This window comes from Epargyreus clarus, unplaced genomic scaffold (assembly GCF_041222505.1).
Source record: "Epargyreus clarus isolate Ecla_fem2 unplaced genomic scaffold, WU_Ecla_fem_2.2 ptg000017l, whole genome shotgun sequence".
In the NCBI taxonomy this organism is placed as follows: domain Eukaryota; kingdom Metazoa; phylum Arthropoda; class Insecta; order Lepidoptera; family Hesperiidae; genus Epargyreus; species Epargyreus clarus.
In genome coordinates this window covers 6,537,218-6,553,853 of record NW_027332225.1, presented here as the reverse complement: position 1 = coordinate 6,553,853, position 16,636 = coordinate 6,537,218, and the positions used below count along the sequence as shown (strand labels likewise).

At 33.0% G+C, this 16,636-nt stretch overlaps 4 protein-coding genes and 1 long non-coding RNA gene across 5 annotated transcripts; 3 read left to right on the top strand and 2 right to left on the bottom strand.

Annotated features, from left to right (window-relative positions):
* The first annotated feature begins 181 nt into the window (after nucleotides 1-181).
* On the top strand, nucleotides 182-3,188 carry LOC140749227 (beta-ureidopropionase). The gene has a single exon (XM_073082275.1). The coding sequence runs from the start codon at nucleotides 453-455 to the stop codon at nucleotides 1,647-1,649; it is 1,197 nt and encodes a 398-aa protein (XP_072938376.1). The 5' UTR covers nucleotides 182-452; the 3' UTR covers nucleotides 1,650-3,188.
* eIF2beta (eukaryotic translation initiation factor 2 subunit beta) lies at nucleotides 1,828-3,211 on the bottom strand. The gene has a single exon (XM_073082277.1). The coding sequence runs from the start codon at nucleotides 3,209-3,211 to the stop codon at nucleotides 2,273-2,275; it is 939 nt and encodes a 312-aa protein (XP_072938378.1). The 3' UTR covers nucleotides 1,828-2,272.
* Nucleotides 3,212-3,819: 608 nt separating this feature from the next.
* On the top strand, nucleotides 3,820-7,253 carry mRpS30 (mitochondrial ribosomal protein S30). Its single transcript, XM_073081980.1, has 5 exons — nucleotides 3,820-4,361; nucleotides 4,550-4,688; nucleotides 5,214-5,355; nucleotides 5,957-6,112; nucleotides 6,396-7,253. Exons 1-5 carry the CDS (start codon nucleotides 3,919-3,921, stop codon nucleotides 7,163-7,165), a joined length of 1,650 nt encoding a protein of 549 aa, XP_072938081.1. The 5' UTR covers nucleotides 3,820-3,918; the 3' UTR covers nucleotides 7,166-7,253.
* A 978-nt stretch (nucleotides 7,254-8,231) lies between these two features.
* LOC140749151 (uncharacterized) lies at nucleotides 8,232-9,337 on the bottom strand. Its single transcript, XR_012103031.1, has 2 exons — nucleotides 9,090-9,337; nucleotides 8,232-8,912 (listed from the first exon to the last, which is right to left on the bottom strand). It is a non-coding gene; the product is annotated as an uncharacterized LOC140749151 (long non-coding RNA).
* Nucleotides 9,338-10,501: 1,164 nt separating this feature from the next.
* On the top strand, nucleotides 10,502-16,605 carry Elp1 (elongator complex protein 1). The gene is made up of 8 exons (XM_073082269.1): nucleotides 10,502-10,883; nucleotides 11,228-11,450; nucleotides 11,557-14,002; nucleotides 14,119-14,285; nucleotides 14,475-14,691; nucleotides 15,142-15,346; nucleotides 15,543-15,693; nucleotides 16,223-16,605. Exons 1-8 carry the CDS (start codon nucleotides 10,548-10,550, stop codon nucleotides 16,285-16,287), a joined length of 3,810 nt encoding a protein of 1,269 aa, XP_072938370.1. The 5' UTR covers nucleotides 10,502-10,547; the 3' UTR covers nucleotides 16,288-16,605.
* The last annotated feature ends 31 nt before the right edge of the window (nucleotides 16,606-16,636 follow it).

Here is a 16,636-nt window from a genome sequence, read left to right as displayed (position 1 = left end):
TTTTTCGAAACTATATTTATTTTCGCCATAGATTAGTAATTTTTGCTGATATACAATATACATCACAGATTGTATAATTGAATGGTTTTAGCTGATAAATACACATTTAAGATTTATTCGCTTATAATATGGAATGTATGAGATTTAAAAGGCAATACAACATTTTATCATTTTTATCCGTTTAGTTCTTATTAGTGATCGAAGGTTTATCTCTTCGATCACTAGTTCTTATTAGTGATCGAAGGTTAATCTACAAGGAAAAAAATGTACAGTTGACAACCCTGCCCCTGGATACTGGATATTGTTGAATGTTGACAGTTAATTAATGATAATGATTTGATAATAGTTTGATACTTCTAGACATAAACCAATCTACTCTCTTGCTTCTAGAGAACGTACGTCCGGTAAGTGCGCAAGATATCGAAGTTGCAAATAAATTGAATATAACAATAATGTCCAATCAAGAGAAATATATTTCTTCAAATCCAGTAACATTGGAACTTGAAAGTTTTGACGAACTCATAGAAAACTCCTTAAAGGGTCCCGCTTTACTAGAATTCAACAGGATTTACTACGGAAGACGAGATCATAAAAAAATAGAGATTAAAGCTGCCAGTAAATTATATGCACACCACAATAATTTTGACATCGCTTCATATGAATTTCCCTCTCAAGTAGAACACACTAGAAGGCCACGTATTGTTCGCGTCGGTATAATTCAACATTCAATAGCTATACCCACTGATATATTCCCGATTGATAAACAACGGGAGGCTATTTTCGTAAAGGTTAGGAAGATGATAGAAACTGGTGTTAATGAAGGTGCAAATATTATATGTTTACAAGAAGCATGGAGCATGCCTTTCGCTTTTTGTACTCGGGAAAAGCAGCCATGGTGCGAATTTGCAGAATCCGCTGAAGAAGGTGCAAGCATTTTATTTCTAAAGCAGTTAGCTGCACAGCATGGAGTAGTTATCATATCTCCAATTCTAGAACGAGATACAGCCCATGGTGACGTCATTTGGAACACAGCTGTTGTTATTAATGAGTCAGGAAAAGTGATTGGCAAACACAGGAAGAATCACATTCCACGAGTGGGAGATTTTAATGAGTCTACTTACTATCTTGAAGGCAATACTGGTCATCCAGTTTTTGACACTACATTTGGGAAGATTGCCATTAACATTTGCTATGGTCGTCATCATCCTCAAAACTGGATGATGTTCGGAATAAACGGGGCAGAGATTGTTTTCAATCCATCAGCAACTGTAGCTGGACTGAGTGAACATTTATGGGGCATTGAAGCTCGTAATGCTGCTATAGCAAATAGCTATTTCACTTGTGCTATTAACAGAGTGGGGACTGAAACATTCCCTAATGAGTTCACTTCTGGGGATGGAAAACCTGCACATAAAGAATTTGGACATTTCTATGGATCTAGTTACGTCACTGCTCCTGATGGTACCAGAACTCCTGGTCTGTCCAGAGTCAGAGATGGTGTACTAATTGCAAAACTTGATTTGAACATGTGCCGACAGATAAAAGACAAGTGGGGCTTCACAATGACTCAACGACTAAGTTTGTATGCTGATAGTCTCAATAAAGCTGTTGATCTAAATTATAATCAGCAAATTATTTCTAACAATTGATACAGAAATAGTAAGAGAGCTTTTATCTATGTGCATGAATAAAGGAGTTTGTTTATATTAAGAATTACAAATATACATATATTTTATTTTTATTAAATATTAATAAATATTTTTCTGTATAAACAAGAACTTTTTCATTTAAACACTTGTTAATTGGGACAGGCAGAATAAAACAACATTTATAAAAACATTGTGTATCAATGAGAATAATACAGATGTGAGCTATACATAAACATAGTGGGATAAGAAAGGGGTACATCCAGAAATCAACATAGAATTTAATATTATTAATACAACACAGATAACCCTTAACCTTGAAAATGTTTGTGACTAACTGGTACTTGATCATAATGTTGCAACTCAGTTATTACGCATTGTTATTTGTAGTTAATTACTTCAAATTTACACATAAATAAATTATATTTCTTACATACTTCGATTTCATAGGTAGTTATGTACACTCTCCTAAATAAATTAATTTATAATTCTGCAACAAATTGAACACATCACTAAGCACCAGATTTACAGCTGAAATAAAGGAAACGATCATATTGAAGTGAAAAATTAACTGCATGTACCCCAGATCTCAACTGTAAAATTGATTAACACTAAGCACTAATATTCTATGCAGTCTTTGCACGCATGGCAGCACGTTTTCCAGTAACAGCCTGGAAACCAGATTTGATACTTGCTACGGAGCAACGGGATCCACAGGTTTCACATTGAAGGAAGAATAGTCTGGTATCTTTCTGAAGAATTGTGTCAGGGGAACGACATGTATGACAAGTGACATATTCCTTGATATAACGACGTAACACATTTTCTATTTGTTTCTGCTGGAAACGTCCCTTGATGATAAGCTGACTGTTGCCGTCCACTGAGCCACTAGTTCCCAACTCGGCCAACAGAAAATCTAGTAAATGTTTGGGCTGTCGATGTAGAGTTTTGCAAATTTCAGTGAAGTTTGCAAACGACGTCTTCTTTGTACCAATTCTGACAACTTGCGGAGGTCTCATGATAAACTTCTGTTTCTTGCCGGAGACCATAGTGGGGTTTTTCTCGCGCATAATGTCGAACACACGTTCCAGGAGCTCATCGTACGTGTAGTCCCGGTCGCTGCCCACCCAGTCCCCGTGTTGGTCTTCCACATTCTCCTGATCATCATCTCGGATATCATCTTCGAGTACCAGCTCGTCGATGTTTTTCTTCTTTTTCTTCTTCTTTGTTTTGGTGAAGTCGATGTCTAGATCGAGATCGTCGATCACCTCTTCTTGTGGCTCTTCCGGCTCTTCCGTGGGAGGTTTCTCTTCCTTCGTTTCGGGCAACGAACTCTCCAACTCTTCTAGATTGAAGAAGGTCTTCTTTTTCTTCTTCTTCTTTTTCCCGAAGTTGTCTAAATCGAGGTTGTCGTCCTCGGGTACGTCGACGTCACCCGCCTCGGCGGGCGCTTCCATGCTTGTACTTTCGCCTGTTTCACCGGCCATAGCAGCATCCATGTCGAAACCAGTCTTCTTCTTCTTCTTTTTCTTTAACGAAGGATCGAAACACATATCTTCATCCATGATTTATTATTAAATTATACACGAGGAACTTTAATAAAATCTCGGATGTTGGTTAGAGTTACAAGACAATTTGGCAGGTGGTAGAGATGTCAAAACGTTGCATCAGCTTAATTTCCACAGACAATTTGTAAATTACTAAGCTCACAGCGAAATTTTGTACAATATATATCGTGTTCTAATCTAATATTCTAATAAAGCAATATCTCAAAATATTATGAAATTTCACTTGAATTAGTATACCTACGTAATTGAAAATAACGTGAAACAAAGATTTCGTTGTCTTTGGTTATTAAATAAATACGTCAAATAATGTATCTTTTTAATCTGTATACTCTTTGTTTTTAAGTGTCTCTAGGAAAACAAGCTAATAAAAAATTCTTTTAGAGCACGAAAAAATAGTATTATTATTTATTGCTTCACTATTGAAATTATTTCATTAAATTAACTTTACCTTAACACATTAAATAAACTTAACATTTGATGAAAAATACCATAAAACCATAATATAAAATGATAAAAAAGTTGTAAGTTTTGCTGGGAGGCTGAAAAAAGAGAATGCAAAGAAATAAAATAAACATCAATTTATGCTTGTAACTGTCAATGTCAAATGAAACACAAATTGACATTTGACTGAACGTACTGAATAAGCGATAACCTAAAATTAGTTAATTGTATATTTTTAAGTGTCGTATGGCGATATTAAAAAAATGAACATATTAAAAGTTCACAGAACAATTCCACATCTAAAGAGAATACAAGTGAAGCATCTTTCTCAAGTAGCAGTACCCGTCGAAGATGAATACACCGAGACTCCTGTATATCCACCTATTTTGGACATGTCCCTTGCGCATAGAAAATTACGAAAACGGGAATCTATTTATAACAAAATAAAAGAAATAAATACTGTGGAAGAAAAACAAATAGCGCTTAATATGCGTCGTTATTATGGTTGGCAGTGTGTTATGTTTAAGGAGAACTCTATACCTTACAATGTTATGCCGATGGTTCAATGTTATACGAGGAGTCATTTCAAGCTTATAGATAAACTCCCCGATGAGTATTCTGAAACCAGCCCACTTGCAGATTCAGTCGTGAAAGAAATAAAACACCTGATTGAAGATTCTATTGCCATCGAAACAGAAAATACTGAGTGAGTTTACTTATTGAAGCTTATAGAAACTTAAAATAGCTTCTTTACGGTTAAGTCTATTGTAGAAATTAGAACTCATAATAACCAAGAAAAACTAGTTTCTTGTTCTGTAACTTATCTTTATGTAAATAGGATATAATTTCAGATTTGATTTGTAATTAAAAAAACTTAAAAATATTTTTTTCCAGGCATGACACCACTCCTTATTTAATAAGAGATAGTGTGCAAGAAAAAGAGATTAATTTAACTAAAAGGATTGTGAAGCAAATCAACAGAATTATTATGAACAATTTAAGTGACAAAGTTTCTCACATGTTATCTTCACAGGTATTATTTTCGCTTGCTTCCTATTATTTGGCTAAGTTGGTTTTACTAAGTAAATTTGAAAGAAAATGTTGTATTGATTTTTCATTCTTATGTTTTGCATTTAACAAATTTTATATTGTAATGTATAGTGGATGTTTGTTATAAGTTGAAAAAAATTGTAAGTATTCTTAAAAGTAGTAAAATAAGTAATTAAAAGTAGTAAAAGTCTAAGCTCAATGCATAGAAGAAGGTATATTGTATTACTTAATTGGATGTAGTTATGCAAAATGGATCCAACCCACAAAAACCGTTTTTTTTTAGTTACTATCACAAATGGCATCTCCACATCAACTGTCATATATGCTAAAAATTCAAGCTAACCTTTCTTTTGAAATATACAGATATCAGTGATACCAACCATAAATTAAGCAATTTAACTTTTACTAAAAGACCTATTTTCTCATAAGCTACTTTTTGTGGTTGAATCTATTTTGCATAACTAGGTTCAATTGTTCTCACATTTTACTAATAAAAAATTCACTACAGGTAGATTATGATCCTCGTCATGAAGCATTTTGGTTTGTCGGTGGTGTTGACATACCCTCACGTGTACAAAAATGGAGAAAACAGTTTAGAAAATTGAAAGAAAATGAATATTCACCAATTGATAGGCCAATTCAGTATATAGGTAAGAGTATTTTGATATTTTCCATTTCATCAAATAGTAAAAAAAAAGAGAATAATTATTGTTAAAAAAAAAGGAAACCCTCTGAGTTTCTTACTGGATCTTCTCAGTAGAGGTCGAGTTCCGATCCGGTAGTAGTTTAAGAAAAATATTGTAACTGACAATTTGTAAGTGCCGTCGTTGGCCTATACAAAATATATTTTATTTCATTTCAGTAAAGATACTTAACAGTTACTACTAATGTAGCAAGAAATATATGATAGTGGTCTTATTTAAAACAATACTATGTCTAGCAGTGATTAGGTGTGAATTTAAAAAATATGTATTACATTAGCAGTGATAACCTTGTGGTTGAAACTCAGCCTCTCAGGTCTGCGATCTGACTTACAATTTCCAGGCCTAAGATACTTCAAAATAATTATGTGTATATAACTTACACATACACCAGAATTCATAAAAACAAGTTCTCAAACATAAATACATGTCTCTGAGAGGCATCTTCACCTTTATTTTAAGTAAATAAATTATGTGCAATATCTTCTAAAGCAATATATTAATTAGAGAAAATAAATTACATAAAAAAAAAACTTAATGTTTATTGCAGGTCATCCACTTCTTACAATAAGGAACACTATGCCATTGAAGCCAATCATACCCTATGAACAAGTAAGCAATGCAGAATTTAATGTTCAGCAGTACACAACTGCTCCTGAAAGAGTTGGATACTTGGCGGAATTCAGACATGGCACCAACATTCCAGGTAATACTTCATGCAAATAAGTAAAGTTAAATATCTGATTTTGAAATAACTGAATTTTTTTTAAAGTTCTGTTCTATTCGGAAGCATCATCAATTTTCATAATCCTTGCTAAATTAGTAAATGGCTGTAATGAATGTTGATAGAACCTCAGCAAATGCCTGTGTTACAATTGTAGTACAAAGTTTGGGGTTAAACACATTTGGGCCATTTTGCTACTCATGTATTTCATAACTGTAAATAATGTTTTATTTCCCATCTCATGATAAAACTATTCAAATTCCAGGTTATTGGCCCGGAGATTATGATGAATTTGGTCTCCTATCTTACCATGGTCGAGCCCATATCACAACTAGAGAAAAATCTTATGGTGAGGAGGATAATTTAGAAGCTTTGCATTGCCAAGCTATGAAAGCTAGCTTTGGGTGGTTGTTAGCTCAAGCAAACTACCAAGGGTTTACCACCTACAATGATATCACATATCCATTAGTGACCCAAACAGTTATAACTAATGGACAGCTTTTATCTTTGTATGTATATCAATTGAATACAATTGAAATGCATGATCAGAAAATGAAAGAAAATCCCAAACACAATATCTGCTATGGTACTAAACCACTTAAATTATATGAAACAATAGAAAATGGAAAAGTAAAAGGCTTAAATGAAGATGCTTTGAAAATGTTAGTCCAATTTTATCTCAATGAACCTCAAGAGCGTAAGCACGAAATGAAACCTTTCCTGAATTCAGAAGAACAAGTTGTAGCCGACATAGAAGACGATAAGAAAAGATGTTGGTTAGAGGAAACATTCAAGCGTATAATCTCCAATAGACCAAGACACTACTTAACTCCTGAAATTTACTTATGGGAGAAGATATACAAAATTGAACATCAAACAAGATTCTTTGAACGTAAGAGGAGACCATTTGAGTTGGGTATCAATCCATTTATAAGAAGATTAGATGATCACCTACCTCCATATATTCCGAAAGTCTTGAGGCCATATCCAAGGTGCAGAAAGAAGTTTGAAGATACATATTACCCGAAAGTATAATTAAATACACCAGCTTTTAGTTGTAGTGCTTAAATATCTAAAGTTATGAATGTGAAATAAAGTGTCGAAAAAAACATGCTTAGTTTTACTTTCTCTTACTTATTTAATTTACAGTGGAATTTATTTTTATTAGGGGTAGAACCCTATGTGTTGCGACTAGAGACACCAATGCCACACCTATTGCTGCCTTATATTAACAGTTTTATATCTGTTCTGTTCTGGTTTAAAGGATGGTAAGGGACAGAAGACTACTAAAACTATCTGGGGCCATTAAAAGTGCGGAATGTAGGTATTTAATAGAAGGGAAATAGAAATATAATAGGAAGTTAATATTATGAATACATTATAATGCATGTAATTGGCTACTTGACACTTTTTGGGAAAGTGTTGTAATGAATTAGTATACGTATTATATATGCCTTATATTGATCACTTTTTCGAAAAAAGGGCTATTTATTAATAAAAAACAAAGTTTCTTAACGGTGAACGGAACGTCGCGTTAAATCAGGCGGTCAAGTGTCATTTTGTGGCGAAACGTCATTATACTGTAAACAAACAACGCTCGGAAGAAAATAGGGAGTTATTTAGCTTTTATAACTAAAATTGAAATAAATGACAAGTTATAAGACGTGTGCAGTGACGATATGTACAAGTACGATCGCTAAATATCCTAACAAATTTGCTTATACACGTTCCTAAACCGAAATCTTATAAACGTTAAAAGAACTTGCAGACAGAGGATTCAAACATATAATAGAAGTATTAATGAGAAAAAAGAATAAGGAGTGATTCTTATACTCTAAATCATCAAACCCGGATGTAATCAGAACAAAACAGCATGTTAAAGTATTCATATATTTCATATATTATAAAGATGTCTACAATAAGAATAGAGTTAGAATAGTATTAGTTAAGAATAGAATAAATGAATTAAAAGACGTCTACGAGAATTCTCTATTTTAAGGCCTCATTCTGTAATTAATAAGAAACAAACTATTTCGATGACTGAGTTATTATTACTTGTGCACAGATTAACTTACAGGACTGTATAATTAAAAATACATGATTTGCTAATTTTAATCTTTTATTAACCGACTGCTTTGTTTGTTAGGTTTATATGGGTCTATTATTGAGTACACACCATAGAACTTTTGTATATATTTACCATTATATGTTACATTTACAATATTTACTACAGATAACCTCAAAGCATTTTGAAGCTGTTATTTTCTTAGTAGTATATCGATGTTTCTTGTATATTGAAGCTCTTGCTAAGCTGAATTTTTGTGCTGCTTGAGTGTGTACTTTCTTCATTTTTAAAATTATTTTCTGTAACAACTAGATATATAATTTTTATCATTGTCATTTTGAGAAATCTGTAGTGCAATAACAGCAACTGTATGGTCTTTTTCCTTCCTTCATCTTGTTACTCAAGTAAAGAACTACTATTTCCCATTTCCTTTACTTTATGTACTTCAGAGTGCTGACCACCTTTGAAACTTTTGGTTCCTCACTTTCTATGACTCCACATTAAAATGCTACTGCATGTTTGCTGCATCCTTGGGAGGCAGGACAGTCATCACCTTTAATAATACTTTGTTTTTCATATACAGTCATGGACACTGAGCATGACTTTTGATGTACCTTGTATTCAGGAGAACTTTTACTTTTCATGAAATACAAACTTGCCTGCCTCTTAAACTGCACATACCCTATAGCGTCGTTACTATACGAGTGTCGCGAAGATCTGAAAATATAAATATAACCAATAAATAACCTTAGAGCAGTTCACATAAGAATATAAGTATAGTTTAAAACGCTTGATAATCACTTAAAGACAACCTTTCTTCTATCGGAAATCGGTTAAGAAATGTTTTAACTGTCCGAAATGATTAAATGTAAATATAAAGAATATTTTACTTACGTTATTTGTGATTTCCATAGGTTATTTCACGGAAGTTTTTGTATTCATTTTTATTTATTGCATTGTATATCTTCCTTAAGCAGATTCACGCTATCAGCTTTAATATACTGTGGATTCATTTCGGTTCACAACATAAATTCAACCAACTCTAACAGCAAACGATATCATTTTTATTTGTCTTGTTTATTATGCATGTAGTGACGTCACCTGACATTTAAGGCAGCACTGTCGCCGTTTTGGGATTTAAAATCCACAGACAAAAAATCGAAAATTTCTTTTAAAAAATTAAAATACTTAGAACGTATTAAAAATTAAACTAAATACTGCATAATTTATGTTTACTTATAAGCTATCATATTGGATATATTTCATATTTTATTGTTATAACTGTCAAGTACCCAATTGTGTTATTTCTATCAATATTCCTATTAAATAGTGATAAGTAATCATACACAGATTTAACATTAATTTATATTTGTACATTCATGAAACAAAACATAATAAAATTATATGGAAAAAAACTGCTCGTATTTACTTTGTCATTGGTTACTATACTCTTTGTGCCAAGGCCGTAAAACACCATTTAAAAAAGCGTATTAAAAAAACTATACTCTTTGCTCTTTGGGTCTGTCAGCAAGAAAATGACAACAACAAGACGGGACTTCGTACCCACCGGCCTCTCATATGCCGCGTCTGCGTTTGCAATATGGGGGTGGGTAGGGATTATTCGGGTCTCGAGGGTACCCTCTTTGCCCGGGCAAATTCTCAAGGGAGTGAATACTCCCCGGATTTTTTAATATTCTTTCATAATAATATAATATTATTAAATAATATTATAATATAATGAGACAACATTAAAATTATACCAACCCCGCTGTTTAGCGGGGGGTACGGGACTCGGTCAAGTTACCAAGCTGGCAGTCCCCCTCCTGATGGTCGGAGGGAGGAACCAACCCCGGGAGCTCCCGCGGGAGCGGCCGCCCCTCAGGTGGTCGATCGTGAAGGGGCGCGAACCCCTTTAGGTGGGAGTGTGGTCCGGCCTCAGCCCGCTCGTACATCGAGCGAGCGAGGCGGACCACAAACTCCTCCACAGACTGAATTTTTAGGTCGCGCTCCAACACGTCGTTCCTGACGTAGCGACCAGCCCCCACGATCGCTCGCAAGGCCAGGTTCTGCTGCGCCTGGAGACGCTGCCGGTTCGACCTAGAGACCAACGCGTACCATGCCGGCGTCGCGTAGGTGAGTCGGGAACGAATGTAGGTCTTGTAGATACCTAGTTTCGTTCGTAACGGTAACCTGGATGTAAGCACCGGTCGACAATGACAGTGACAAAACTGATAAAGTGACGTCAACGTCACTGACTCACTCAAGTGTCAAATGTCAATATTCAAATTCAATGTAACAACTAACAAGCAAACAAAATATTGTGCACATGCTGTAGTAAGTGAATTCTAAAAAATGAGAAATCTAGATATTTGGCACGTTTCTACTCAAAAGTTTGATATTGACTCCACTGAATTCGTAAGTTGTTACGGTCACCATGAAGATACATCATCCGGCGAATTATATGTATGCACACATAACCTAGTCGTGCGCAATTTTGATGAAAATGGAGAAATCAAATGGTCTAAGGACCTATCTAAGCTTTCATCTCCGGAAAATAGTGCTGTTAACATTACGTTTTTGACACTGCCGAACTGCGTCAGTATTGGTCTTACAAATGGAGAATTATTTACTATCGATGATTCAGGAAACTCTTGCGACCTAGCAGGAGTTTGCCAAAATGGATTATTGGTGAGTACTTGTACTGAATATGATCTGGAATCCCTAGTTGTTGTCAGTATGGTCAAACAACTATAACAACCAATAAATTAGTTCAATGTCATTGAGATATTTTGTTGTTATTTACCTTTTTAATTATTTGGGCCATTCAGTACAAAAAGTATCTTTTTTATTACATATCCTGACAAAAGCGTTTTAATGCTCCTCTAAGTATAAAGCCTGTCAAATTTTTGTTAACTAATGAACTATCCCACATGATGTTATTGCTTAATATTTTCCAGTATAAAACAAAGGAACTTAGTGTAAAGCTAAGAAGATAATATTTTAATTAATTCAACCTAGTTTTGTCCTTACAGGCTATGGAATGGAGTCCTGATCAAGAACTTCTTGTGTTGGTCACCAAAGACATGCAAGTAATTGTAATGTCGGCAATGTTTGATGCAATTCATGAATGCAACTTGTTGGACAAAGAATTTGGGGATAAACAGTTTATAACTGTAGGATGGGGCAAAAAAGAAACACAGTTCCATGGCTCTGAGGGTAAACAAGCTGCTAAATTGAAGGAGGAAATTGATGTTGGTGAGTTATACTTGTGTCTGTTAAATAAATCTAATTGGGAAATAATTATAAGAGTAATTTAAAAAAACAAATATAAAAAAATATATATATGTATAATATTTTCCAGATCCAGAAATTGAAAATCAAAAATCTGTATCTATAACATGGAGAGGTGATGGAAATCTATTTGCTGTTGGCTTTGTAGGAGATGGTGTAAGATCATTTAAAATATTTGATAGAGAGGGACTTTTACAATATACAAGTGAAAAACAACAGGGTATTGAACAGCACTTATCATGGCGACCTAGTGGAAACTTGATTGCAACTACACAAAAATTGACTAACAAGTACACTGTCTCCTTTTTTGAGAAAAATGGTTTAAAACATGGAGAATTTCTAATTCCAGTCAATGAAACAACAACAGTTGAAGATATGACATGGAGTTCCGACTCAGAGATTTTGACTTTACTATGCAAAGATTTAGAGACAAATTCACAGAAAATTTTGTTATTTACTTCTAGTAATTATCACTGGTATCTAAAACAAACATTGGAATTCAACAGTAGTCACAATGTTAAGAAACTCATGTGGGATAATATGTTTGATGTGGCCAATAATAAGAAATTACATGTTGTTTTAAATAATGGTCAACAGTATTCCTACACATGGATATGGAATATTGATCACAGCAATGGGAAAGGCAGTGATGATGATGCCATAGTGACAGTTATAGATGGCAAGAAAATTCTGGCCACTGGTTTTAGACAAACAGTTGTACCACCCCCTATGGCAAGCACTGAGATTGATTTACATGATTTCATTCAATCAATTCATTTTGCACCGTCTATAAAAACAGATGGTCTTGATCCTAACACATTTTTTGTATGCACATCTAAAGAGCTTATATTCTTCAAAGAAGTTCAGAAAAATCCACTACAATTTGAAAAGCACAGAAGTATAACATTAGATACATGTAATTTTCCATTTCAAACTTACAATTGGTATTGGGTTAATTCTGAGACAATAGCATGTATTATGATTGACGGCAATAATTATCATAATTTAACTATATTTGATATATCAGACGATAAGATTATGAAGAGGCACAGTGAATTGTTGCCATCAGCGGTAACTAAAATTTGTCCTCACCCGACAAATGCATCAGTTTTGTTCTTACAATTATGTACTGGTGAAATAATAGAGTATACTTTAAATGAATCAATAAGTCCTGAAGATACTTCATTTCCTGTTTCATGTATGAAATTTGATGTTTTATCCATAGATACTGATTTATATTTCCTTGGACTCTCACACAAGGGGGTAATGTACATAAATGGAACAATGGTCATGAATAATGTGAGTTCCTACTTTATTCATACCAATTTTCTTCTTGTAACAACTCTGAAACATTTACTTTTATGTACTGATTTAACAAAGGCAGGATTGAAAGCAATTTCAGAACATGAAAAAACAGAATCGGTTGATATTTACAAAAGAAAAATTGAAAGGGGTGCTAAATTAGTTATAGCAGTGCCCAATGATACAAGAACCGTCTTTCAGTTGCCTAGAGGAAATTTAGAAACAATACAACCCCGACCATTATCACTTAATATTATTGGGAATTATTTGGATTCGTTGAAATATCATGAAGCATTTGATTTAATGAGGAAACAGAGGATCAATTTAAATCTAATCTATGACCATAATCCTGAGTTATTTATGGAAAACATTCACGTTTTCATTGCATCTATAAAGAATAATTCATGGTTAAGTCTATTCTTATCAGATTTGGAAGATATTGATGTAACCAAGACCATGTATTTCAGTAGTTATGTGGAAAGAAAAGACTTAACTGTTCATACTAAGGCTAAGGTAAAACTTATATGTGATGCATTTGAAACAGAATTAAGAAAAGATGTTTATAATAAATTGTTACCATTATTGACAACTTTAGTAAAAAGAAAAACCATTGCAGACTTGGAAAAGGCACTATCGTTTATAAAACAATTAAAACTTGAAGAGTCTGAGGGGAAAAAACATCCCATAACATCAGATGAAGCTTTAAAGTATTTGCTTTATATGGTCGATGTTGATAAATTGTTCGATGTAGCTCTTGGAATGTATGATTTCGAAGTTGTTTTAATGGTTGCTAATAAATCACAGAAAGATCCCAAGGAGTATATACAAATGCTCAATGAATTGAATGAAATGGAAGAAAATTATAAACAATTTACAATTAACAAACACTTAAAACGATTTGATAAAGCTGTTCAGTGTCTTGTGAATTGTGGTAGTGAAAGGTATGGGGAGTTGAAAACTTTTGTAAAATACCACAGCCTGTACAGAGAAGCACTAGCATTATTCTCCACAAACGAAGATATTTACAAACAAATCTCAGATGACTTTGGATCGTATCTAAAGCTGAAGAAACAGTATGTTGAGGCAGGGATTGTGTTTGAAAGAGCTAATAGTTATGATAAAGCAATTGAATGTTACAAAGATGCTCTGGAATGGGAGCTAGCAATAAAACTGGCTTCAGGCAAACCAAAGGAAGAATTAATAGAATTGTGCAAGTTAGTATATATTACTGTAAACTGTTAAAAACAAATTTTCTTCACTAAAATTTTATATTTTTTTTACATATCATGGATATCTACCTTGTTCAACATGTTCTGTTTTTTATGTTTAGTAGCCTGGTGGAAGGTTTAAATGAAGAGAAACGGAAGAAAGAAGCTCTAACGATTTTAGAAATGTTTTGTGATGATCCTGAAAAGGCAATAACATATGCTATTGAAAGTGGTCAATATAAAAGCGCCCTGCGATTGTGTGCAAGACATAACAAAGATGATTTAAAAGGTACTAGCTTTGCTTAAATAATATATCATATTGACATGTTACATATATTTTTAATATACATTTTCTCATAATAATAAACATACAAATTGAACCATATACAATGTAGCATTTTTTGTTTATCAGCTAATTACTATAGTAAAACGGTGTTCAAATAGTTTTTTTTAATGAATCTTCATTCCATTGTTACAGAAAAACAATTAATACCAGCTATAATGGATGAATACGAAAATATGCAAGATTTAATACACACAAATCATTCCAACTTCATTAAATATAAGGATCGGCTGATTGTTGTAAGAGAAAATAAAAATAAAAGGCCAGTTGATTGTTATGATCAGACTTATGCAAATAAGGACAGTGATTTGTATTCCGACAGTGGGAGTACCGTTGCATCGTCAGGTTCAACGTAAGTTTAAATTTCCAAATAATATAAAAAAAAGGCTATGGGAAACATTTGACAACAAATTCGTACGGTAATGCAGATGCTATTTGAAGAATCTGCATTTTAAATATCATCAGCAAATGTCTGTTTTTAAGTTAGCATTTAGAATTTCATATAGACAACTATCTTTCGGTTGTAATATGAATTTTGCTATAAGGAACTTCATTGTCATCAAGCAATACAATTCTACGTATAAAACTCTAAAAATGATGTTCTGACTAATTTTGAACTTGATATTGTATAGTCTGCGTAAAACTGCTAGTCCGCTCTGACTATAGAAATGAATCGCGTCGCCATAGCAAATTGTATGACTACACTTGCTCGCAACAACTTCAGAGCATACTAGCAGTTTGGCGCTGACTATACTATATGTTTTGAGTTTTGTAGATTTTAATATCGCAATCTATTTTCCAGACGGTCATTCCGATCCAGTAAAAATAGGAGAAAACATGAGCGTAAAGTAGCATCACTTAAGGAGGGTTCGCAATATGAAGACACCGCCTTAGTTATGGCTCTACACAGCTTGGTTACTTCCTCAAATGAACTAAGATTGCCAGTCAAAGAAATCAATATTGCATTGAGTTCCGTGGGCAAAGATAATGAGGCCTTGACGTTGCAGGTATAGGATTTTTTTTAAATCACTTATGTATTTACATTTTAATTTGTAACATTGCCATTATATGGTTTTTAAATACTTCGAAAAGTATACAGTTCTTTGGCATATTTCATTATATTTATATCAGAAAAAAATATTCATTTTAATTGAGTGATTAACTCCAATATTTATAATGCTTAATTATAATCATCATTTTTAGATAAACTTGGAGAGGTTGCTCAAGGACATGAAGGACAATTTCAAGGAGATTTGGAATAATAACCTGGTATTAGAGGCGACAAATGCAAGAATTGCAGCAGAAAATGCACCTGAAGGACAAAGCATAATACCTCAAGGCGTAGCTGCATTAGGTAATGTTTATGCTAATTATTACCTCCTAATATTATTATTTTTTGATATTATATTATTATTTTTTGATTTATGTTATTATTAGATGTTTTTGTTTTGTTAAATTTTAGAGGGACATGTTATTATTTTATTGATTAAGTAGATACAATTTCATTATATTCATTAACAATACATACTTACATTAGAAATAATCAATGTTACTTAGATATAACTTGCCATAACAATTTGCATGCCATGACATGGCTGATTGTGAGATTCTAGCAACTATTGTGAACATCTTATTGTACCACGATTACCGCAAATAAAAATATTTCATTTCATTTCATTTCAATTTATAATTATACTACAACTATGGCTATTAATAGGTGTAGCTTTAACCTAAAGTAGGTTGAAAACAGTGACTTTTAATCTTGATATTATCTATGACCATTGAACTGATCTGAACATATCAGGATTACATTATTAAAGTTCTGAACTAAACTTACTATGAAACATTCTGATTTCATTGTTAAATACATTTCTTTTTTCCAGATCCACACATTTGTATAGCACCAGTAATTCCAGAAGTGCAATGGAAACTGGATGGCTTTAATTAATGATACTACAGATATTATTGAAGATGTGAAATGAAGTTAGATCTGAGAAATCCAAAAATTGCGACTTTTTCAACACCACTATCTTAAAATGTATTTTTATATCATGGCGATTGTATTTGCATTTAACATTCACATGGAGCAAATGAATTATTGTAACTATGTTTCATTTCTAATATATTTAAAAAAATAAGCTTTATTATTAAACTAGCTCTTACAGATCACATTTTGCCTAAGGTTGTTTTATGTTGTAAATATGTATTCATTGTTTTATTTAGATATACACATACAGATGTAATAAATTTTATATGATTACCAACATTTCTAGATTTATTATTTAAAATAACCTTCC

Bases quoted from the DNA above. Each gene is read 5' to 3' on its own strand.
- LOC140749227 (XM_073082275.1), top strand. From the start codon at position 453: ATGTCCAATCAAGAGAAATATATTTCTTCAAATCCAGTAACATTGGAA.
- Elp1 (XM_073082269.1), top strand. From the start codon at position 10,548: ATGAGAAATCTAGATATTTGGCACGTTTCTACTCAAAAGTTTGATATT. The intron at 10,884-11,227 runs GTGAGTACTTGT...TTGTCCTTACAG, and splicing joins TTTGCCAAAATGGATTATTG to GCTATGGAATGGAGTCCTGA. The intron at 11,451-11,556 runs GTGAGTTATACT...AATATTTTCCAG, and splicing joins GAAGGAGGAAATTGATGTTG to ATCCAGAAATTGAAAATCAA.
- eIF2beta (XM_073082277.1), bottom strand. From the start codon at position 3,211: ATGGATGAAGATATGTGTTTCGATCCTTCGTTAAAGAAAAAGAAGAAG.
- mRpS30 (XM_073081980.1), top strand. From the start codon at position 3,919: ATGAACATATTAAAAGTTCACAGAACAATTCCACATCTAAAGAGAATA. The intron at 4,689-5,213 runs GTATTATTTTCG...AATTCACTACAG, and splicing joins CTCACATGTTATCTTCACAG to GTAGATTATGATCCTCGTCA. The intron at 5,356-5,956 runs GTAAGAGTATTT...TGTTTATTGCAG, and splicing joins TAGGCCAATTCAGTATATAG to GTCATCCACTTCTTACAATA.